At 53.4% G+C, this 23,499-nt stretch overlaps 1 protein-coding gene across 6 annotated transcripts in view; it reads left to right on the top strand.

The window, feature by feature from the left end:
• The window catches only part of DCLK1 (doublecortin like kinase 1), a 223,637-nt gene that overhangs the window by 190,420 nt on the left and 9,718 nt on the right, over nucleotides 1–23,499 (top strand). For all 6 annotated transcript variants that reach the window (XM_054586553.1, XM_054586552.1, XM_054586554.1 and 3 more), the window contains 5 exons: nucleotides 1,766–1,899; nucleotides 2,929–3,006; nucleotides 3,369–3,465; nucleotides 5,726–5,806; nucleotides 13,059–13,172. In XM_054586553.1, the coding sequence (XP_054442528.1) occupies nucleotides 1,766–1,899; nucleotides 2,929–3,006; nucleotides 3,369–3,465; nucleotides 5,726–5,806; nucleotides 13,059–13,172 (504 nt within the window). The remainder of the gene's footprint in view (nucleotides 1–1,765; nucleotides 1,900–2,928; nucleotides 3,007–3,368; nucleotides 3,466–5,725; nucleotides 5,807–13,058; nucleotides 13,173–23,499) is intronic.

The raw sequence follows: 23,499 nt of genomic DNA, 5'->3' as shown, positions 1-23,499 counted from the left end.
TGCTGAAGGCAGGCAGATGCGGCCGGGGAGCGGCGGGGCGCTCCTGGCGTGCAGAGAGGCGCCGGCCGCGCAGGAGGCTCGCATGGCTGTAGCGAGTGCGCCTGAACACGGCCGGCCGCGGGGCGGGGCGGGGTGCACGGGGCGCAACCCGCTGGGAGACCGATTCCGATGTATTGGGTTGGCCAAAAAGTACCTTATGCTTCTTCCTTAAAATAAAAGTCACATTTTTCATTTTCACCAATAGCTTTCCTGATTCGAGTATTTTGAGTATGTTGGCAATCTCCCGCTATTGGCGTCTAGGGGGTAGAGGCCAGGGGCGCGGCTGAACATCTTCCGGTGCCTAAGACAGCCCCGCAGCACGGAATTACTTGGCCCAAATGTCAATAGTACCAAGAAATGCCGCGAACCACTTTTGACACGTTCGATCAGTCACAGCACCTCCTCCATACGCTGCACAAATCTTTTAGTGCGTTTCAGTTGCGTTTTTTCCTCTTCTGAAATAATAAAGCACAACAGGCCGAAAATGTTGCACATCTTCTCCCATCTTCAGTATTAAAACAGCCTCACAAAAATTCACCAACTTTGATAGTTTTTAAAAAATGCACATGGATGTGACAGCTGTCGCAATACAAGCTAACAAAATGGTGTCGAACGAAGTTCAAGACAGCGAAGCGCTAGCTGCTGGAGCCCTCTTACGGAAAAAACGTACCGGACTTTTTGGCCAGCTCGGTACTGGGAGCGCATGTCCCCGTGTCCCGGCGGCTCCTCCCGCCCCTGCTGGGAATGCCAGCCTCGCGCTGTTGGCCTCTCCATCTTACTGGTTCCGGTGGGGGGCGCTGCCCCGGAATTCCGAGTCCCCTTTGACCTTTTCTTTGACACAGTGGAAGTTGTTTTGAGATGCTGTTCAGAGCAGATTCATGTGGTTGGATCCTGGGCTAGCACTATCGCCGTGGAAACACTTGCCTATGGTCACGTGCATCCTTTTCTTAATTTGTCGGGTGAAGGACTGGAGACTTTTACTGCCTCCATACGGAAACCTGGACCGGAAGCGGACTCTGCACTGGATAAATCTTTCCAAATTGCCGCAGGGGAACTGAAATGTTAATTTCCCTTTCAATGGTTTATTTTAAAAAATAAAGTGCTTTAATACTCATGTAGATTTTTCCTTTCAATTACTGAAAAATTGCATTTTTAAAGCTTCTTATATTAAGATAAAGTGGTAATCATGTTCAGATCTTGGGGATACTGCACTAGAGACTTTCTGTATTTCCTTGGATTGTGCAAATCAGCTTTAACTGTAGAAACATCCGATACAGACAAGCAAAGGAAAAAAGAACTCCCGTAATTCTACCACCCAGAGACAGACACACCACAGTCTCTCATTTTCCTTCCTGCGTTTTTTTTTTTTTTTTTTCTTTAATAGACATTTAATGCAAACCAATATCGGAGCTCTGCTGCCCTCACTTCCAAACTTGATGCATTTCAGTAAGTGCGAATTGGCACCCCCGTTTGTGTAGGTCCGGGACGCCCCATTGTGCGAAGGCGCCACAGTCTGCGTAGCGGATTTCCGTTTGCTGGTCCTTCCCCGCGGTTCTAATTCTGCAGTGATCTGAAGAGAGCTGTTCGCCCAGGCGCATCCTTGCCCAAGGGCCTGATGTTTCTGCGACAGACACAGGAGGCGTGGACCACAGCGCTCCTTGTGCCTCGGTCCAGAAAGCACCCCCGAGCCCTCGGTGAAGGCGGTTTGCTCTGTGCCTCCCTCCAGGTATATGAACACCAGGACGGCAGCAAGTCCCTGAAGCTGGGGGACTTCGGCCTGGCCACCATCGTGGACGGCCCCCTGTACACCGTCTGCGGCACCCCGACCTACGTGGCTCCGGAAATCATCGCGGAGACCGGGTGAGTGCTTCCCGCGGGGGCACGGAAGCGCTGTGCTTGCCCAGGAACCCGCCCGTCTGCTTCGAGGGTGGGAGAGACGGGACCGAGGGTCCCACCGCGCAGAATCAGTGACCAGGTTTCTTCAACTCTTTTTCTTGTCTTACTTGATAGTGGGAGCCTTGTCCTCTGTTTTCCCCACCCAGTTGCATTGCCGGCATTCCTGCAATCCCGTTGAAGGCTTCCGTTGGCCGTGGTTAGAGGTAGAATGGCAGTTATTAAGCCCAGAGTAAAAAGTGTTCAGACTAACAGAGAAACATACAATGGTGGCAATTAAGTCTCTTTGGGGACGCGAGAAGCAGGCGGCTCTGTGTGCAATGAGCACCGCCTCCTGAGCTCCCTCCACCCAGCTGGCCTGATGCGCCCCACTGGTCCCTTTGGGCCCACTTGGTGCCCTTGCCTCCCTGCGAGGTGCGCACACCCTCAGGCATCAGAGGGCAACTGGCTGGTTTCTGTGCAGCAGCGTGAGAATGAAAACCTCTGGATCGGGGAGGGAAGGCGGGCTGGCCCCGTGCTTACCATGGACCAGCCCTCGCAGCCCTAAGCTCCCTCACTTGTCCTTGCTGCTCTCCCAGTAGACGGTCTGTTTTGGAAAACAGAGTTGTTGGGGAAACAAAGAAAGATAACATAGGTCAGCGCTTTATAAATTGGAAAATGTCCTGTATGTAATTATTATTTCTCAAATAGGGAGTGAGCGAGTCTCAAGGGTCCACCCCGTGTTAAAACTGACACGCCTGGAACAAACGTCTTGGCGGCAGCCCGTCGCTCGCTGAGCCTGCCCACGAGCCTAGCCGCGCCTCGCCGTGGCTCTTGTTCCTGTGCCTCAGTTGGCCTCTCTGTTCGTTACTCTTTCCCTGAGTCCCGTGTGGCCGGCGGGTTTTGGTCCGTGTCTGTCGGCGGGCTTTCCGTGCTGCCCGCTTGGCCAGGGTGGCGCCGCTTGGCCATGCCCCGTGGGCCTGACGTTGCTAATGCCAGCGTCCCTGGCTTTTGCAGGTACGGCCTCAAGGTGGACATCTGGGCGGCCGGCGTGATCACCTACATCCTGCTCTGCGGCTTCCCTCCGTTCCGCGGGTACGGGCGGGCCCCGGCATGCGTCCCGCGGGGCCCTGCCCGGGCCTCTGAGTGGCCTTCTCGGGCCAGGGGGCCTGCAGCGGGAAGGGACAACAGGAAGGATGTCACTTACCCCGCCTGCTCTTTTCCCATGTTGGGCCTGCTGGTTCACATGCTCTCCATCGATCTCCTTCGTATCATCTAAAAACGCACTCCATCTTAATTTGCCAGCACGGTTCCCTACGGACATTTTGAATGCGTAAAACGTCATTTTACCCGTTTATGGGGAAGGGAAGGGGTCCGACGCCCAAGAATGACGTGACACACCCTGAGCTGACGTTCTGGGCCCACGGTTTCCTTACTGTTGTCCTTCATCCCAACAGAAGCGGCGATGACCAGGAGGTGCTGTTTGACCAGATTTTGATGGGGCAGGTGGACTTCCCTTCTCCCTACTGGGATAACGTCTCTGATTCCGCAAAGGTAGGTTTCTAGCACCTTCCTCTTCCTTAGAGCCTGTGCGGCTTAATGGAATTAGCGACTCGGACTCACTGTGCACAGAGACGAAATGATATTGTGACTATGATTTCCATACACATTTTGGTTTTGTTGCCAGTTGTTTCTAAGATTCACAGCCATCAAGTCACCTGTTCCCAGCCACCCCACCTCTTCAAGTGCCCCCACCTCCCTGGCTTCCTCCCTCCCTGTTCTCAGCCCTTTCCATTGCTCCAGCCTCTGGCCGTGCCCCACCCACACTAGGCTTCAGCCACCTTAGGCTTCTGCTTAGCTTAGTGTTTCAGCTCTTCTAGGTCTTGACCTAATTTTATCTTCCCAGTGAAGCCTTCCCAGGCCACCCGGTTCCCACCTACAGCTCTAAAACCCGACGGGCTCATTTCATTTTCTTCCTCTGCTTTATTTTTCTCCGTAGCGCTTACCTCGTTACGTCCATCTGGTATACCACCTCATTACCTTTCTCTGTCTGCCCTTGTAGAGAGTGAGAGGCGGACACGTTTTATTTACATAACTTATTTTCTCACTCTTCCCACTAGAATGCAAATTCTGTCAAGACAAAGATTTTTGTCTATTTTGTTCGTTACTGTATCATTAGTGCCTACATACTGGCCAGCACATAACTGGTACTCAGTGCATATTGAGTGGATACATAAATAAATGGAGGAGCGAATGAATGGAACAGTTAATTAGGCAAAGTGGAGAAAGCTCAACATGAGTTGAAATTATCCAGCAAGACCTCATAGGGAAGCTATGGTTTAACTTGGATCTTGAAAAACAACCAGGGTTTAGAGGAAGGGGGGACGAGGCATGTGGATTTGCTCCATTAAACTAAAAGATCAACCTCTAAGAAAACCTACAATCTTACTCTGAGACGTTAGTAGACCCTGAGATTAAAATATATATATATATTTTAGTTGATCCCTTCAACTTATGTATCCAAACACCGACTTCATTTGAAACGCTGAAGGGGAGAAGTGATTATCTTCTGACTACTGGGGGTGCATAGCTTTTCTTTCGCTGGGTCCTGAGTATGAGCTCAGTTTAGCGTCAGACTCCGCGGGCCTGGCCGCTTTCTGTGGAAAAGGACGCAGAGCGGGCCGAGGCCTCGTGTGGTCGTCAGCTGTGCCAGAACCTGCGTCTGGACGAAGGAAACCGCAGAGGGGCAGGGGGCGGGGGGGGGGGGCACAGGGGGAGGGGCACAGGGGGAGGGAGCCGGGACAGCGCTGCCGCAGGGGCGTGCACGTGATTCCCCTGCGAGCGGCTCTGCCGGAGCCTGTCCAACCCTTTCCACGGCGTGCCACCACCAGTGAGCACGGGCTGGAGGTCACCGCTGGAGAGGCCTGTCCCCGTGCACCTGGCAGAGAGCATCACACACGGTAGCTGCCTTAGTGGGCCCTGGCCCAGTGAGAACATGGAGGCGGATGCTTCCTTCGGCAGAATTCGGTCGTCTCCGCCCCGGAGCGGCCCCCGGGGCCGGGAACGTGAGCGACGGGAACACACCTGTCCGCGCAGTCCCTTACGAAGCGGGCAGATGTGTGAGAGGCTAGCGTTGGCCCCGCTGGGCTTTCCTGCTCCACCGCGGCGGGAGCTGACGAGGGCGCGGTCCTGGTTCCAGGACCGTTGAGTCGTTCCCTGCTTCATAGTTCTATTTTATGTGTGGTGATTGACCTGGAAACTTTTGAAGCGATTCTGACATATTTCCTTAGAATTCTTTGGCTACTAAAAATAGTTTCTGTTACACCAACTAGCTGTTGGCAGTTCTGTGTTTTTTCTCAGAACTTTCTTTCAAACAAATCTGCCACCTTGTAGTTAAGAGGGAAAAAAAACCCACATTTTCACTTTCAGCTTCCAAAATGAAAATTTAAGATGTTTTTAAAATGTGATTTTTATATTAAATTTATTTAGAAATCTGTTTTTAAAGTGCAAAATCCTGGACAAAGACAGTAATCATAATCCTTTAACTTGTGCATCTATTTCTCTTCTACTAAAAGCATGTTTATTAAATTGGCTTCAATGATCATTTCACCTTATTTTTTCCCCATCAACTACAAGCTCTTTGGAATACAATTCCCAATGTCCACTGCTCCTTTGACGTGTAAAGGCGTAGGTAGCCACGGGTCAGCTGAGTTGATACCCTTAAGGTTTAGAGCCGTCCCGAATAGAACGGCTGCGCTTGAAAACGCCCCGATTCCGACCTGAAAGGCGAGCCCCACGGCCCTTCCTCCCACAGGAGCTCATCACCATGATGCTGCTGGTCGACGTGGAGCCGCGGTTCTCCGCCGTGCAGGTCCTCGAACATCCCTGGGTAAACGTAAGTGGCTCCCTCCCGTCCCCGCGGGTACCCCCCACGCCCCTTTGCCCCGTTGCGGATTTCCTCCCGATGCCACCTCCTCATGAGACTGTCGCGCTGGTGTTAGCTACTCCCCGGTCAACGTGCTGGAACGTTCAGCCACGGGGCCGTGACGGGTGCCCCGAGGGCCGGGACCCTCCGCGCGGGTGGGCGCTGTCGCAGTGCCCTGCTCAAAGCGCTTCGTCCGATTCAGCTGCAGCTTCCTCCTAGCGGGGAGGGGCGCGCGGTCGCTCCCCCACCCCCCACCCACGTGCTGGGGCCTCGATCAAGCAGAGCAGACCCCCCGGAGTCGGTACTGCTTCTGCCTCCTTCCTGCCTAAAATACAAGGGACCCGCGGTGGCTGGCCGGTGCCCACCCCTCGCCCGGGCTCTCCTGGAGGTGCCGCTCTCCTGGGGCGGGTGTGAGGTGCTGCGTTTCTAAGAGCTCCCAGGCGCCGCTGCCCTCACACGAGCACGAAGGTCTGAGGATGCCTCTTCAGCCGAAGGGGATTTTCAGAGTGGAGTCATTAGTTTTTGGCCCTCCGACCGACGGACATGATTTGTTTTGAACAGTGCGATTTGTTTTGAACGATAACAGTAATTAACACTACAGTGTGCCCACCTTCGAGCGTGGCCAGCGCTGCTTTAAGCGCCCCACAACGGCGCACCCTCGCCGTAACCCTCCGTGGGCGCGCGGAGTCCGTGGCCAGGCTGGAAGGCGCGGCGGCGTGGGCGTGCGTGGGGACAGGGGCCCCGGTGGGGACGGGCTCGAACCGTCAGCTCCGGGACGTCTGCTTGGAATGATCCGGGGGCCCGTCAGAGCCAGCCGGGCGCCCCGCTTCTCCGAGGTGCCGCCTTGCCCTTCCCGCGGGTGCCTCCCAGCATGACTAACTTTTGAGGGTCAGGCAGGGTGGGCGCGCAGCGTTGAGCCAGACCCCGAAGGCCGCGGGGTCTCGTGCCCGGACAGCCCTCGCCGGCGCTTCGCGCAGCTGAACCCACCCGCTCGCCCGCGCGGAGGGTGACGTGTGTGGCGGGAGGACGTGTGTGAGCGTGAGCTTGTCTGGGTGGGCGGCGAAGGTGTGTGTGAAGTGCGCTTCCACAGCAGCGCTTCCTGGTGGGCCCACAGCTGCGCAAAGCTACGGCTCCCCTCAGCCCCTGGGGGAGGCAGGCCGGGCAGCCCGCGTCCCCCGCGGCCACCGGCGGCCTCCCGACCTGTGCATTGGCCCCAGGGTGCTCATCAACAGTCGTGCTTTGCGATGACCTGGGAAAGGTCGGGAAGCCTCCCTCGGAGGCCTGGCAATAGCCTGCACGATGGGCCGGCGGGGTGGGCGGGCAGTGCTCGACCCACTGTACAGATGAGGAGACGGAGGGTCTGCTGGGGGCCTGTCGGAAGCAGCGAAGTGTGTAGTTGGGCCAAAATTCGCAGTGCGACGTCCACGCTCCGAGCCCGTTGCCTCTGAGTGCCCTGCGCCAGGCTGTCCCCGCTCCCGCTGGTGCCCCCGAGGGCGCCGCGAATGTGGCCAAGGCCCATCGTCGCCCCGGTGACGGCTGTTCGTGCAGGCGAGCAGCCTTCCCGAAGCGCTTACCTGGGCCGTGCCCGGCCCCGTCCCTTACCTGCGCGGGGTAGGAGAGGCACGGCAGCTCCTCTTGGTGGAGCGGTCAGTTCTGATTGATACGCACGCCGTTGAAAAGCCCGTGGGCCCCAAAGGGCCCCACTGCCCCGGAAAGACTGAACGTGGGACCAGAGAATGAACCGGCAACCGGAGTTTGTAACGTGGCTTTTGCAAGGTTAGAATGAAGAGCTAGAGAGGGAAGAGGTTCATAGGTGTGTCTGAGGTATTTTAAATGTGCTGCCGTCAGGGAGCCACTGCTGACCGGCCCGCCCTCCAGGAGCCGTGTTGGGTGCCACCAGACGGTCACGCGCAGCGGGGAGGGTCTGTCCCCATGGCCTTGGTAGAGGCGTCATGGAGGAGCCAGAGCTCCATCCTGGGGGGCGCTGGGGGCGGGGGACCAGCAGGGCGGCTCTGGCAGGTCCCGAGTATGCGCTCTAAGATAACTTTGTAACCGCGGGCAAATCTGTCCACGTAGGTGAGGGGCAGGAAGGCCATTAAAATCACACGATTCCATGCCCTGATTCCAAGACATAGGACCCCACCTCAGTCTATCCCAACTCGGTGGGGTAAAGAAACAAAAATGTGACTGTTACCACGGCAGAACTAAGTTGCTCCTGCTCCTGGGGTGGCGTTGACACGCCTCCGCCGGAACGTCTGCGTTCCCAGCACGCGGCCCCACCGTGTGGCGGTCGGGTCCGCAGCTCGCTCTGGCGCTGCGGCCTCTGCCGTTGGCTCTGGGTCCCGCTCCCACCCCCTAAAGGCATCTGCTAAAAGCAAGGGTAGCATTTAGGGAGCTGTGCAGGTGACTTCCAGCTAAAGAATGCCCTTTGTCTAATTCGACAGGAAAAAAAACCCCAGATGATTTTAGCTGAAAACCTTTAAACATTTAATGTAGAGAGTGACTGCTTAATTTTTGAAGTTATACGGTGTATTTATGTAGTCACTGAATCAGAAAACTATTTTGTCTCAAAATAATAGAGATATATATGGGCTTTCATAGCCAGCAGTAAGTATTCGTTGAGGTCTCCAAGCGCACCAAGTGAACAGCCAAGCGACCCAAATAAATAAATCAGGACTTCCAACGCGAGTCCATTTAACTGGACACTGCGCGTTCGGGGATGAGATTGTATCTGATGAGCGCCGAGGCCACTACCTGAGGCGGAGAGGAAGACCAATTAGATGAAATAATATGGAATGTCAACTGTAATTGAAAAATAAAAAAGGAAATAATTACATGAGCCCTAAGGAGGTCATCAGAAAGCTCTTCCCGGGCTCTCATTTATCCTCGTTCTCTCCGTTCTCTCCGCTGCTCACAGCATGACCTTTTCGCCTGGCGCCCTTGGCCTTGAAGAGGCAGTCTCTTACGAAATGGCGCGGAGCAGTAGGATCCGAAGATCTGGGCAGCGGAAGCTGCTTGCTCTGACCTCACCCCGGAGCGTCCTTGGGGCTCCTGTTTTTACCTTTTTGTGCACTTGGGGTGCACATCCCACCGTGCTCGCCGGGGCTGAGCCTCCGTTACGGGGGACGTCGTGAGCGAGGCGGGTGCCGGCGCGGTTCTAGCCAGCCCGGCGTCTGGGGGAGAACGTAGGTTCGGAAGGAGCGCGGGGTGGGCGCTTTTGTACCTTGTGTTTCCGCCTCTGAAATGGAGATAACAGAATCCAGCCCCCAGGTGGTTCTGAGGGTGGAGAGGGCGTCCGGAGGGCCGGGGCTCTCGGTGCTCGCTAGACGGGAGCGTCCGAGAGAGGCACCCACGCTGTGCTCCATGGCCGCGCGCTGGCGGGATGCGGAGGGGAATCACTGTCGGCACCGGAGGGGCTTGATGTGGGAGGGGAAGCCCCATCCGCCTCCAAAACAGCGATCCGGTGGGTGTGCTCCAAGGTCACATTGATGATGCGGATTATCAGCTCGGCTTTGACCTCCCGCAGCACGGCCGTTTCCATGGACGTAGCTGCAGAATACCAGCAGGAATTGCCCTGGCTAAGGTCAGTCGCCGTATTACTCATCTAGTACAGAAACAAAATGATTGAGGCACATCCAGCATAAGAATGGAACAGGCAGTCCTATATCTAGAACATTCTGGCGCCCAGGGAGAAAGTCGAGTCCCTTGAATTCGTATTCACAATGAGGATTAACGTATCAACCATGTTAACATTTCGAACACAATTTTTGCAGTTTGATTTTCCAAGCGTTGACCTGCCTTAGTGCGTGCTCTTTTCTGATGCTCTAGGGCAAAGGTCCGCCTCGGTCGTGAGTTCTGGGAGTCTATGTGGCGCCTCCAATTATTTTCCCAGTTTTACATGGCGCTCAGGGGGGTCTCTAGCCCAAGGCCGATGCCTGGGTTTGCCCCTCGAGGTTCTGACTTAACTGGTCTGCACGGGCGTCCGGGCATTGAGAATGTCTACGGTTCCCAGGCGACTGCGACACGGGCAAAGGCCGGGAGCCCCCGTGCTGGTCGTACGGGAGCCTGGGTGGCTGGACGTAAGTCCGGGCCACCACCCAGCCTCCCTCCGCTCCCTGGCCTTTCTGTTTTAATTGGCCTCCTCTATCTCACTGCCTGCTCTTCTGAAGAACTACTGCTAAGCTAAAATACTGTTTTAACAATGAAGAAGCTAGGAAAGAGAACAGAACAGGAGCCTGGATAACCTACCCAGACATTCCATGCTAATAACATTCAGCCCTGCCCACAAAAATATATAAACATTTCAGCTTCCGGTGTTGGCGGAATTTGTTAGAAAGTAAGAGGATCCCACAACGCCACTTGTCCAGATCCGTAAATTGGGGGCGAGGACCCGGAGTTCCGCGTCTGCTCGGGCATGTCTCCCTCTCCTTTCTCCCAGGGAGACCTTCATTTCCTTCACGTGTTCTCCCCAAGGGCAGCGCGAACTACAGGCACAGAGGGTGTGCCTGGGGCGTCGCGGGTCCCGGGGTGCCGTGTAGCTGGGGATGGTCCGCACACGCGGAGGGGCTGCCCGCAGGCAGGAGACCTGGCGCTGCTGCTGGGCGAATGGAAACACACGGGATTGTTTAAAGCCAACCCTCCATGTTCTGGTGGTAAAGCGCTTGAGGTTGCCACGTTTCTCGTGCATTTTACAGATACTCATCATTGAGTCTGCAGTGCACACACGGCAGCCCAGACCCACGACCCAAGAAAGAGGGCTCCACGGCGGGCCGGGGCGGGGCAGGGCCCCCCGAAGGAAGCGGGGAGCTCGGGCGGCTGAGTGTCTTCGCGGCTGAGCCCCCACGGCCTCCCCAGGCCACCTGCGCGGCACCCGCCTGCGAAATGGAGCCCAGGAGCCTGGGTCTCCTGCAGGCAGCTGGGAGAGTTCATTTTCCACTTTGCAAACTTATTTTGTGCTTGTCAGTTGCAATGCTCTGTCAAGTGGTGGATGGGAATTTCTAAATCAAAACCCACCGACCTCAAACCACAACCAGCCTGTGTCCAACAAGAAACTCCTCCCAGGAACTACCCACCAGAACGTATGGTAGTCATACTAGGACTATTTGTAACATACTTCCAGGTCTGTCACGTTGAGAAAATTCATAGCACATTTTTGGCACATAATCTATTCAGGATAATGGCGATAGAGATGTATATATAAAATGCATGTTTTTAATGGCCCTATTTATTTTATTGATGCAAGACAGTAAATTAGTTAAATCTCCGTCATCGATCCACGTGCCTCAGGTACAGATTAGGTCCCTGCAAAGCCAGCTGTTTATGCCTTTTAATCCAATTGTGCTCGAAGCCTTCAGAATTGATGTGGCAACTCCGCAGACTTTGTAGTCGCTGTGGGGGTGTGTGTGAGTGTATGTGCAAGTCACCTTCTCTGGCTGAGATTCCGTATTTTCTTAGGAACAAATCCCGAGAGGTTCTAAGGTTTCTGTGTTCCAGCCCGGCTCTGACGGCTCGGGGGCGGGGGCCGCCTCACCACTTTCCTTGCTTCGCCAGGACCGCTCACCCAGGGGAAGCGGAGACCTTCCCTAGAATGTAAAGCCGGGGGCCCGAGCGCCCGGCGCCAGGTCTAGGAGGGTTGCTAGGAATCCTGGCAGAAGGTTAGGACCAGGGCAGGGCAGGGCAGGGATCGCGAAGTCCACCAGGAGCGCGCGGAGAAAATGAGCGCTCAGCTCTGGAGCTGGCCGGCACCTCGCAGGGAAGGCAGGCGGCGGGGGCAGGGCCATGAGGAGGAGGCAGGGCGGGGCACCCAGGCCCGGCCCCTCCATCTGCGGGGCCAGGGCTGCTGGGGGAGGGGCGGGGGGGGGCCCTGTGTGCTGTCCCCGTACTTGTGCCCAGGCTGTTAAACACGACCTGGGTGGCAACAGGCCACCCTCATCCAGAAGAGTTTACAGAAGCACCGTGAGAACAAACCGTGCTTCACTGGGGAAAGTGTGTGGGGACAGTGGCTCGGACCCGTGTTTTGAAGAGAGAGCGATGGCCCGTGTGCCCGGGAGCCGCGCCCCTGCGGCTTCTGGCCCGCCCTCGCGTCCCCACCGCGTCCCGTAGGGCCAGGCGCTCTGTGGCGCGCAGTGAGTGTTGGCGGAATCGACGGGTCGCCAGATGTGGAAAGAAGCCGCAGGCCCCCCGCCGACAGCCCGCGTTGTGCAGGAGAGCAGGCGCGTCCGGCGTGGAGAGCGGCCCACGGACCGCCCTGGGCGCAGCCGGGCACGGACAGGCAGGATGGCGGCGGGGAAGGGGAGGAGGGACATGGCGAATGGCAGCCAAGTCCCACTCCAGACTTGGGTTTTCAGAGCTCGTAACGAACCTTCCACTCTCCCTCCGTTCATTTGTTCCCCACGCGCTTGTTAGGCCTCTGCTCGGTGCCAAAGCACTTGGGTGAGACACAGCCTCGGGGCTCCGAAGTCCACGCAGACGTTTCTCCAAGATCCAGCACGTGACGGCACCGTGTTTAGGACTCGGTTGCTGTCCTTCTAACAGCATGTAACGAAAGAGCACAGCCTGTCCAGCCCCCACAAGAGGCAGCTGTGGCCGAGAGCAGAGGCCTTCGTTGAAGCCAGCCCCAGCGGGAGCCGCGTCGCGGTCGCAGGGGTCTGCTAGGCCGCAGCGGGGTTCAGGACTCAGGGAGGCACCTTCTGCCTGGACGCTTGTCTCGGATTAGCGAACAGCTGATGCGTAGCCCTGGAACCAGGCTGAGTTCATTGCTGGCCCTAGCGGGCCCTCGGCCGTAGGTCCGAATGATGGGGTAAGAGGATAAAACTTTTGGGTCAGGAAAAAAAAAAGATGTTTCCATTGACTTTTGTCGTGGTGGCGGTGGTCCAGATTAACTGGCTCTTTGACGTATGTCCCGAGGACCATGGCTGAAAGTGATTTCGTTAGAAATGGAAAACAGAGGTAAAATATTTTATTTAGGGACAAAATTCTGAGGATCAGATGACAGGACAAACTAATTTGGGGGCAGATGTGGAAACCGAACGAGACCTTGGAGCAGCTCTTCCAACCGCAGCGTTTAACGGGAAAGCGTCGGTCGGTTTATTTCCGATACCTTACGAATTTTAAGATCCCTGCCTATTTGTTACTAGCAGATCTTGGCCTCCTTTTCCATGTCTCTCATTTTTTTTTTCTTTTTCTCCTCCTTTCACTCCTTCCTGCTCCCCCCGCCCCCCAGGATGATGGCCTCCCAGAAAATGAACATCAGCTGTCAGTAGCTGGGAAGATCAAGAAGCATTTCAACACCGGCCCCAAACCGAACAGCACGGCGGCTGGCGTTTCCGTCCTAGCAGTAAGCATCTGAAATACCCGCCTCGGACTCTCCTAACGCCCTTGGCCTTCCTTGGAGGGCTGCCCCTAGACATGGCAGAGAGGGGTCACTTCTTGAGACAGCACCCAGGCAGCTCAGGGCTGGAACACGTCTTGCGTTCTGCGCTGATGGGCTCCGGCAGGGACACCTCATTACCTGACGCCTCCAGGGTGTCTTGCCGTTTCCATTCATTCCGTGAGGTATTTTTAAAAGCAGGAAACCTCCCGCGCCCTGGACTGGGCACTGGTGCCAACTTCTGGGCTCTGTGGAGAGGAGTTCGCGGTGTCCTCTTGCCAGGGCGTGGGAGGCAGGGGGCGCTGAGCCGACGGCGCTGCGGAGACAGTGGGGACACTGGGTTTCGGGGTGGGACCCGGGGGAAAGCCACCCAGGGCAGGGCGCTCACCCAGGGAGACTTTTAGGGAAGCCAGATGCTGCGAGCACCCACGGAAATCATGACGTCTTGCTCCTTAGGAAGCTCGTTTTTTTAAAGTTGAAAATCTTTTAACATTTACCGTTTTATGGAGGCGGCCGCACGAGGAATTTTTTTTTTTTTTTCTGTTCTGTACATGCAGACACACACTGCACGCAACTTGAGAGCAGCTCCAGGCAAAGATTAAATTGGGTAGAGAAATAATGAAACCTCATACTTCCTGGTGTCAAATTCTAGAGTAAATATATTCAAGCCCCAGATCACTTGTTTTTAATCACTTCCTGTTTTTTAACAGCGTAGTCAATGTGAAATCACTCAAGCTGTTTTTCTTTCTAAACAAAGAAATGAGACACTATGTTGTCGAATGTTGAAAAGTACTGGTGCTGCTCAGCAGTACCGCCTGCTCCCCAGCAACACTAAATATTTAACAACTTTGACAGTGTTTTTATTTTTTCTTTTTTTGGTTGTGCTGGAGCTCTCGATAGAGCTAAGCGTATGGTAGTGACATACTCGAGGCCACCAAGCCCAGGCCTGGGTTACAGATATCTGGCAGGGGCTGCCAGATCTTGCAGGTAGCGCGCATGCATGCATGCACTTTCTTGTACGGTTTGCATTTCGTGTTTTTTGATTGAAGCCTTTCGGCTGTGAGTCGCATGAGCGCAACCACCAGCTCATAGCACACGTGGCCGTGCTAAACGGGACGCATTCCTGAACTTCAGGGCTGCTGAGGACCTTGTGGTGTCCGTCGCTCTTGCCGCCCCCTCCCTCGAGTCCTTTCTGAGGAGGTCCCCTGTGGAGGTCGTTGTCCTGCCTGTCTCTGCAGATGGTCAGCGTTCTTTGTTATCAGCTCATATCCAACCAGCAATTTTTGGACGTCGCAGTCTTGTGGCGGTTCTCGGCTCCACCCAGACACTCTGTTCTCATCATTCATGCGGGAGGCATGTCTGTTCCAAAACTTCTGACGCCACGCTCCCCTCTGGAACGAGCTGCCAGCACGCGTGTCCATGAACAGGGCTGTTTTCCTGTCCCCGCTCAGGGCTCACGGGGCCAGCAAGGCTGCTTCCTCCACTGCTGGCACTGAGTTTTCGTTTTCCTGGGTTTGTTTTGTTTTTTGTTTTTGTTTTTTTAAATTTTAATTAGCCTTTGGTTCAGTTTGCCTCGGTTGCTCGGTGATGGCTTTGTTCAGGGCGGTCCAGGAGTCTCGCAGGGACGGAGGGCAGGGACACCAGCGCGGTTTCCCACGGACAGATGGCGCAGGTGTGAGGGAGAAGCCGGCTTGAATCGCACCTGGATGAATTCCGAAACCTAAGCCAGATCAGCTCACTAACACTTCGTCTAAGTAGGTTTCAGGAACTCCAGTTAGTATTGGATGATCAAAGGTCCGCTGATCTTATTTTCCCTACATATGATGATTGGGCCATTTTGAATGCAGTTTCTGAGATCATCACTAACCTGTTTCCATGGAAACTGTACAAACGGGTAATAGACTTAACAAATTGTAAAATGGGTTTTGCGATGCTGAGTTATGCATCAGTGGCAGGCTTAATCTTCTTTATCCACTACACCCACTACAAAATTTTTTTAAAATAATGATCGGCTGAACTCAGACGCAAAATAATTACCTTTTTGGAGAAGTAGCTGAAAAAGTGCCTTGTCAGCACTAAAGCACAACTCACGTGTTGGCTGTTACCATTAACACCTCAAGCCCAGAAGAGAGTGGCTGTGGATTTCAGGGCCGTTTCTGGAGACAGTGCCCTGACATCGGGCTCGTGTTTACGCAGCTTCTCCAGAATGCTTTTCCCTCCTCCAGGCCCACGCCCTCCACAAGATCCGGGAGCGGGGGGGCGGGGGGACCCCGGCCCAGAGGGGGCTGGGAATGGGAGACCGGCCAGTACGGCCGCCTTTGTTACTACCTTCCAAAATCGTAGGGGCGCAGTGGATTTATATTCTATAATGTCATTCCCATTCTTAGAGTGCAAAAACAGAGTCTCAGGGGACCCCCCCCACAAGGAAAAGCAGCCTTGGAATTAAGTGACATTCTGAGTCACACTCAAGTGCAGCCGCAAAGAAGCTCTCGGGCTAGATGGCGGGATCTAAGGGGCAGGCAGGAGAAGGAAGCGTCACAGACGCTGCATCCACGGAGCCCGTCTGACGATTTCATAACACAGGGCAACTATTAATGCACCCACATGGCAGGAATTCCTGTAATTAATATAATACTGCCGCAGCTTCTGTTTGATAGAGACAGAAGAAACTGCTGTCAGCATCAGCCTTATTCAGACAGAATTCGCCCCCCCCCCCCCGCCCGACGAGCACGCATGCTTGCCCCAGGAGCTGTGTCAAGTGCTGTATTTTATTTTAACCTGCCTCTATCGTGGAACTGAATTTGGGAATTATATACAGCCTTTAACACTAAAAAACTACCACCTAAAATGTAGTATCTATCAGGAGATCAACTACTTCCAGGAAATCAAGTATTAAATCATTAGTCTTTAAATGGTAATTTCTCTTTCTTTCATTAGAAACCTAACTACCTGCTGGAAATTAATGATGCTTATAAAGGAGTTTATGGCACTTGTTCTTTCGTAGAGTGACAAAGGAAAAACGGACCGACCGCACAGTAAACAGACGCTAGACCCAGTGCAGCTGATCCCCTGAGCGCAGTTGAATACGCACGCGTGGTTCGGAGCCGCGGTGCTTTTGTTGGTGGTCATTTTTTCTCCTCTGCCTCCCACCCCCTCTGTTATTAACACCAAAGAGAGGACAAATGATAACTTTATATTAAGGTGGCATGAGGTCCTTGAGTTGGCGGGGAGAGTAATTACCAGCTGGAGGCTCACAGCAGAAAGATGCTCTGACACGCAGGTCAGGCAGCGGGAAGAGGCAGAGACCCATCGCTTGTCTCCCAAGTGCCGCACTCTACCTCTCAGAAAGCTTCCATTGTCTCTCTGCTACCTTTGCCAGTAGTTGGAGGATTAAAAAAAAAAAAAACCAAAAAAAAAAAAAAAAAAAAACCAGAGCAGAGAAGGGGAAACAAAAGGTTATTAAAATGCAATTTATAGACATAAAATGAAATTAGAGATGACGTTTTAACGGTGGACTTCTTGAGAGCTCAGGGGGGGAGGGAGGCTTTATTAGATTTGCCCAGCTTGATGAAGAACCGATGACTAAGATGTCAGTTCCAATTTATTTTTCCTCATTTAATGCTGTTTATTATTTTAACCAATAATTTTCAAAATGCTTCAAAGTTCTTCGTTTGCATTTTGCTCATGCAAATGGAGCATTTCGGTCTAATGGAACAAATCCATACTAATCAGTGTACAAATAATTGTGGTTCTGGGAAGCTCCGTCCTGAGCGACCTTGGCGCAGGGGCGCTGCCGGGCGCGGCGTAACGGGCACGCGGCCTGTAGGTGGCAGCAGAGAGCCAGCTACTCCCGGGCCGCCGGCGCGGACGGAGCCGGACGGAGCCGGGCAGCCTCCTCCCCAGGATCAAGGGTCCTTCCATTTTTCTTCTCACCAAAATAAAACGTGCATTTTAAACAAGGCCGAAATCCCACACTGCTGTTTTGTGAACACTGGGAGAGCCCGGTTTGTAATCAGAGCAGCAAGCCCTCCGAGTGAGCAGTGTTGGGTGTCCGCCATAGTGCCTGCTTTTCAAATGGAGGGGCCGAGCCTTTTATTCCGCGGTAGCCCTAGGCCAGCGTCTCATTCCGGGAGGAACCACGCAGGGAACTACCCTGTCTTCTAGTGACTGCGCCTTTTGGGAGTCATAAGCCCTTCACTGTAATAAGCATTTTTAATATGCAATGGAAACTATTCTTATTTTCTATATTTTCAGAGAAAAAAAATTACTGTTTTCCATTCTAGCTTTTCAGTTCAGAAGGAGAATTGACTTTTTAAAGCGTAGATCTGCTTTTGAAGGTTAACCCCTCAAGGAGGACAGCCAAGTAGCTGCGATTATGGGGGAGCCAAACCCGATTCTTTTCATCCTTTATTTCACATTTACGAAGCCCTCAAAAGTGAAGCCCAATGGGGTGAGACTTTGGGGGTCCAGTCCGCTCCCTCGTAGGTAGCTAAGGCCGCTTTCAGTACTTTATGTAATTGTCACACCTTTTTTCCATTCTGTGGACTACGAAGAGGTGTTTATGTCTTTTGAAACTGAGAGGATATTGTTAAATGTGCATTCAAAAACTTACTGGACAAATTAGATTTTTTCCCTAACAACCGGCCTCCGAGTATTCATGAGGGATTAGCGTCTTCTCTCGCCTTTCTCTTTTTCAGTGTGCAGGCTTAGCACGTTAGCTAGTCGCCCTGCAGAAGAGGCGTGGTAACTGCATGTCCATAGGCAGTCAGTGAAGAACAGCTTGGTCTGGAGTCTTAACGCTTTAGCACAATGTCGATCCACTGAGTTGCCCCCATTTCTCTCTGCTCAGCTGGACCACGGGTTTACCATCAAGAGATCAGGGTCTTTGGACTACTACCAACAACCAGGAATGTATTGGATAAGGTATGAGATGGTGCAGCTCAACAGTCAGTGTCTCCATGGCAACGTGCTGGCAGTCTCCATTCACCAGTTCCTTCGGTGGATAAACATGCTTTTGATTTGTTATCCAGTCCATATGCTGCTTTATCGGTTTCATTTTAATCTTGATTGAGATGCCCCACCCCCTCATGCCTTTTTTTCACCCATTATTCACACTGACATTTGCCAGCTTTCTTTCCATTGCACATGCTCAGTATCAAGTTTCCCTGCAGTTAAAAGGACAGTATATTTAGAGTTAATGCCAAAGCATTTTCCTGACGTTGTCAATTAAAAGAATGATTTCCAGTGCTCTTCTGTCCCTTAACAAATGGAACGACAACAGTACCGGAGTGTATGTTCTATAGAAGTATATACTGTCATTTTAAAGTCAGCAAGCCCGACCTTGACCTTATTAGAGGAATGAAGCAATGCATTCACCGTTAGAAGTGAAGCTCCTCCCAGTAACAGCGAGCTGTAGAATGCATTGTGTGTGTTGACAAGCTTGTGTTTTCAAACACTCCACCTTTCTGTTTGGTTTGGTTTGGTTCTCATTTTATTGTTACCTCTCTCCCCCCGGTAACCCCTTTATGTACTAGCTATTGCATGAATTTATTTTTCAATATTCTGTAACTGTCAGATTTCTTAGCTGGCTTATCTGCTCAAGCAAAGGGGACTATGGGAGGTATCGATTTTTTTTTTTTTTTAACTGGGTTAAGAATTCTATCCAGTCGTTTTTCTGTTCCCGCCACCTGGCATTTCCTTCAGCGGGTGTTGTTTGTGTCTTGTAAGTTACCCACAGACAGGGTGTTTCTGATGCAGTGAGCGACGAACTCTGAGGCTTCCTAGGGAACTTGGCTCCACCCTAACGTTTCTGAAGTGACCTCTCGGTGAAGCCCCACATCTTAGCATGTGCTAAGAGAAATGCCACTTGCTTTGGCACTTGTCTCTCCCACGTGATGGAGCCGATCTGCAGCGATGTAGCAGCTTTCTGATGTCATTTCATGGATTAGAAGACTAAATTGTAAAAAAAAAAAGACAAAAAAAAGTGTGTGTATATGTATACACACATACATACAGATATACTCAGGGTGGGACGAAAGTAGGTTTGCAGTTTATATGGAAAGTAATACACTAATTAATAAATATTCATACATGAAGCTGTTTCCTGTACTCACAACTGTAAACCTGCTTTTGCCCCACCCTCTCTATATACCATCCTAACCGCCAATTATTGGTGCTAATTTTTTTCTGTAATTAGACACTTGAAACAAAGGATTTAGGGAAGCAGAAAAGGTGACATTTTGACAGACTCTTCAAATGCACTGTGATCCTGCTAATTTCTCACTCTTTTCCAAGCAAGAAAATACCCAGACTTCACCCAAACCTTTGAAAGCCTGTTTGACATAAAAGGCTGTGTGTGTCCCCAGCCGGAGAGGCGTGCAGGGGTGCGCAGCCGCCTTTCCAGTCACCTGAGGAAATGAGCTCTGCAGGTGGAGACAGGACGCTGTTTTATTTCCGACCTTCTTTGCTGGGGGCGGTGGCGAATGGGCCACAATGTGCCTTTGTGTGGACTCTTCTATGTGAAGATGATCACCCATCTTCCACGCTTTCCTGGAAGATAGCATACATTCAGAAGAAAGCGGACATCATGAGTGAACATCTCCACGCATGTGCGCACACTGCACACGGCCCGTAAGCAGCACCCAGGTCAGACGGACTGTTGGCGGCACCCCCGCCCCCGACCCCCTGCAGGGGGGTCACTCGCCTCGAGGCCAAACACCGACCGGGACTCGATCTGCCTTAATTAGCTTTGCCTGGTTTTTGTCCTTTATATAAATTGAATCACACCATGTCCCATCCTTTTTTAATTGTATGTCTCCTAACCTCAGGCATAAAAGTACCCAAGCACATATGAGTGAAGTGGAGATACAATTAAAAATAGGCATTGGACATGTCTAATTGCAGTGGTGCATCTTTGCAGGACAAAAATCACACATATAAATTAATTTCCAAAATGCTTGAAAAGTGAGATCAGCAAATGTGCGGGACTACGGGGGGCGGGGAGGGGGGGCGAAGCGCCACGTGAACACGATAATTAATAAACATGGCCGAGTATGAAGGGGCCGTTTGACTACCGTCCTGGGGATGGGCCCATCAGCAGACAAAATGACACGTCTCTGAATAATGGGCAGGAGCAGATGGGAGATAATCTCTTTTTCTTTCCGCCGTAAACGGCTCTGCCTTCCAGCCGGGGGCAGTAACAACAATGTTTATAGTTAACGCCGAGCGAGACAGCGCGCCCAGTATGTAAAGCTAAATTGGAGAAACGATGCTAAAACCTCGCTGGCATATATGCTTAATTAGGAAGTTTTATAACGCCATTTAGCCCCGGAACGCACACGCTCTGCTCCCTGATTGCAAATGCTTGCCTTTTATCTCCGCAGAAGTGGAAGCATTTGTCGCCCCACGGTGGCAGCCAACCGCCTGACATAAACAATCGTTACAGGGGAGCGTCCTCGCTCAGCTTCCGTGGGTTTCCGGGCGCTCACGGTGGGTTTCGCGGCTCTGGGCGGAACACACGGGAGCCCCCCCGGCTTTTGGTGAAGCTGCTGGCGGAGGCGCCTGGGCCAGGAAGGCACCTCCTCCCAGCGCCCGGAGCAGCCTGTCTCTCTGAACAGGCTTTTTGGTGACAGGAGTGTTGGGGGCAGCGGGGTTCCTCCTGCTCTCCTTCACCCCCCTGCCTGCTGGTAGCCGTAGGCAGGGTCTGCGGGGCTGGTTTTCCCAGAAGACCTTGCTCCTGTCGCCCCCAGCCTGGGGGACACCCGCCCAGGAGTGGGCCGCCTGGGCCACTCCCTCCCTCCCTCCTGGCTCTGCTACCGGCCACAAGAAGACATCCCGCCCTCAGTCCTTGCTCCCTCCTGAGAACGCCTCCTTACCCCTGGGGGGCGTGGCCGCCTCTCCCACGTGGGGCCGTCCTGTGGCAGGTGTGATGGCCAGCACCACGTGGAGAAGAGCACCCCCAGGACCGGGGAGCCAGTTAAAGAAAGCAAATACCAAAGCAAGGCCAGCTCAGAAGGCCGCGGAAGGTAACAGAAGGCGGGGAGCCAGGCCGTGGGGGCCCCCGCGAGCGCCAGGGCCTGCGCTCGGGGTGGCCGGGCTGAGCGCGGTCTTCGGGAGGCTACTCAACGTCTTCAGGCTCAGTAGTAGTTAAAGAGAACGGGGCTCCTTGGAGGCGTCTTCCTCAGCACAGGGTTGAAAACAGGTTCCCGTGAAGCCAGAGGAACCCCAGCTCCCCAGCAGCCTCAGCCAGCAGCCGAGGGCGCACAGCGAGCTGTCCCGCGCGGCAGGTGGCTCTGCCCATCAGACAGCGGTGCTGCCGGTGTCAGAGCCCCCGGGACCCTGCCCCTCCCTTGGGACAGACAGTTGAACACCCAGAAAGGGCAGAGGTTGAAACGTTAAAACCGCTCACACTGGGCGCACGGAGGCCCGTGTGGGGAGCTGTGACGGGGTTTGTAGTGAAGCCTGGGTGCCAGGAAGCGAGCGACCCGCTGCAGGAGGCTCAGAGGCTGGGCGCTGTCCAGAAGCGGTGGCTGAAGGGCAAACGGGGGCAGTGAGGCGCCTGTGTTGATTGACCACATCATGCGGGTTGGTGGCCGCTGGAGAGTTCATTTTCTTTGAACTCTCCTAAGAGAGGACGGCAAGAATATACAGGGTCCAGCACAAATAACGCCTCCTTTTTCATTGCAAGATCTTTTATTACAAGAGATCGTTAGCATGGAACTCTAACATAACAATACTGCACTCAAGCGCACCCTGGGCGTTTTAGGCGACACGTTCAAATCGCTGGCCATCTCCTGCGCAACGTTCACGCCCCCTGCCGAGCGCACTCAGGGGCGTTACCTCTGCCAGATGCTGTGTGTGTGTCCTTTTAAAATGTAACGGACTTACTATTAGAAATGAGAAGTGGCCGTGGCGTCCCGAGACGTGCTGGCTAGGTGTAAGCTGAAGTGAGATTCCGCGCGGCTCCCCGAGATTCTCGACGATACACGACTGATCAAAAACTCGGTGATACCGTTGAGTTGGACCTTGCTTCAGAATCTCTTTCCCTCTTTTTGATTTAAAAAAAAACCCTCACTCGTTCCTGTGTGTTCTTTCCTGCCACGCTTGCGTGGCAGCCGTTCCCCGGTGATGTTCACGGCCTGGTACGCTCTGGATTTTAGGAGCTGTTAAGTGTGCAGCGAAGAATTGATCGTGAAGACCTCAAGCATAAGCCCTGACACACTAACGCTGTTAAGAACCGGGTTAAATGTCAACACCCGAAAGTCAAGCAATTCTTGACTCGATGTCCCACATGTGACAGAGAAGAAAAAAAAAAAAAAGTCCTACAAATGGAGAAGAACTGGATCCCAGATCAGCGGCGCCGAGCACAGAGGCTTGGTGGCTTTGCTGTCAGGGCGTCTGCGTCCTGCAGTGTGACCTTGGCCAGGGTACGTGTCCCTTTTCTGATTTTCCTCTTCCCCGTCGTGACAATGAGAAGAGGGTTATCAACCTTCCACCTCTGCGGTGAGGATTTAACAAGCCACGTACCATCTCACTTAGCGGAGGCTGCAGCCCCGGATCCCGACTAAGCCTAGGTTTAGAATGTTTGCCTCCTCGGCAGGGACTGGCAAACCGCGGCCAATCGGCCCAATTAGCTCATTGCCTGTTTCTGTAAACAGAGCCGGACTGAAACACAGCCGTGCCCATTCATTTACGAATTGCCTGCGGCTGCCCGGGCCCTGCGGCGGTCGACGCGAGAAGCTGTGTCAAAGAACCATATGGCCTGCAAACCCTCGAATATTAATTATCTGGTCTCTCCAGAAGTTCTCCAACTCTTGTTCGATGGGGGAAATGTTTCCAAATTAAGAGGCACCACCTGCTGGGCTTGTTAAAAGCCGCCTCTCCACCACCTGGTGGAGTGCTTGGCGCGCAGAAGATCCTCCATATTTATTGCATTAGCTAATCTGTTAATAAACGATCGACCTTTCCGATGAAGGGGAAGTTAATATAAACGGTAAATGTGTTTTCTGAAGAGTTTGGGGTAAATCAAAGTTGGGACAGTGAGATCCCATGAACATCTCGAGAGCAAGTCTTCCGGCCTAGCCACAGCCTTGCTTCTGCGCTGGAAGGAGCTACTCCCTCGCAGGCCCGCATCGTGAGCTCTGAATTCTCACAGATTTACCTTAAATACATGACACCTGCGCTTGTTCTCCAGCTACTGGGATGATGGAGGAAAGACAACAGGGCAGGGCAGCTCAGCCTTGACGCTGAGAACATCGCGGTGCAGCGCAGAGCACACGGTGGCACCTGCGGAGGG

Source organism: Pteronotus mesoamericanus, unplaced genomic scaffold (assembly GCF_021234165.1).
Source record: "Pteronotus mesoamericanus isolate MK-2021 breed Mesoamerican mustached bat unplaced genomic scaffold, CSHL_Meso_final contig_94, whole genome shotgun sequence".
Lineage (NCBI taxonomy): Eukaryota > Metazoa > Chordata > Mammalia > Chiroptera > Mormoopidae > Pteronotus > Pteronotus mesoamericanus.
This window is presented reverse-complemented; position numbering and strand designations above follow the sequence as displayed.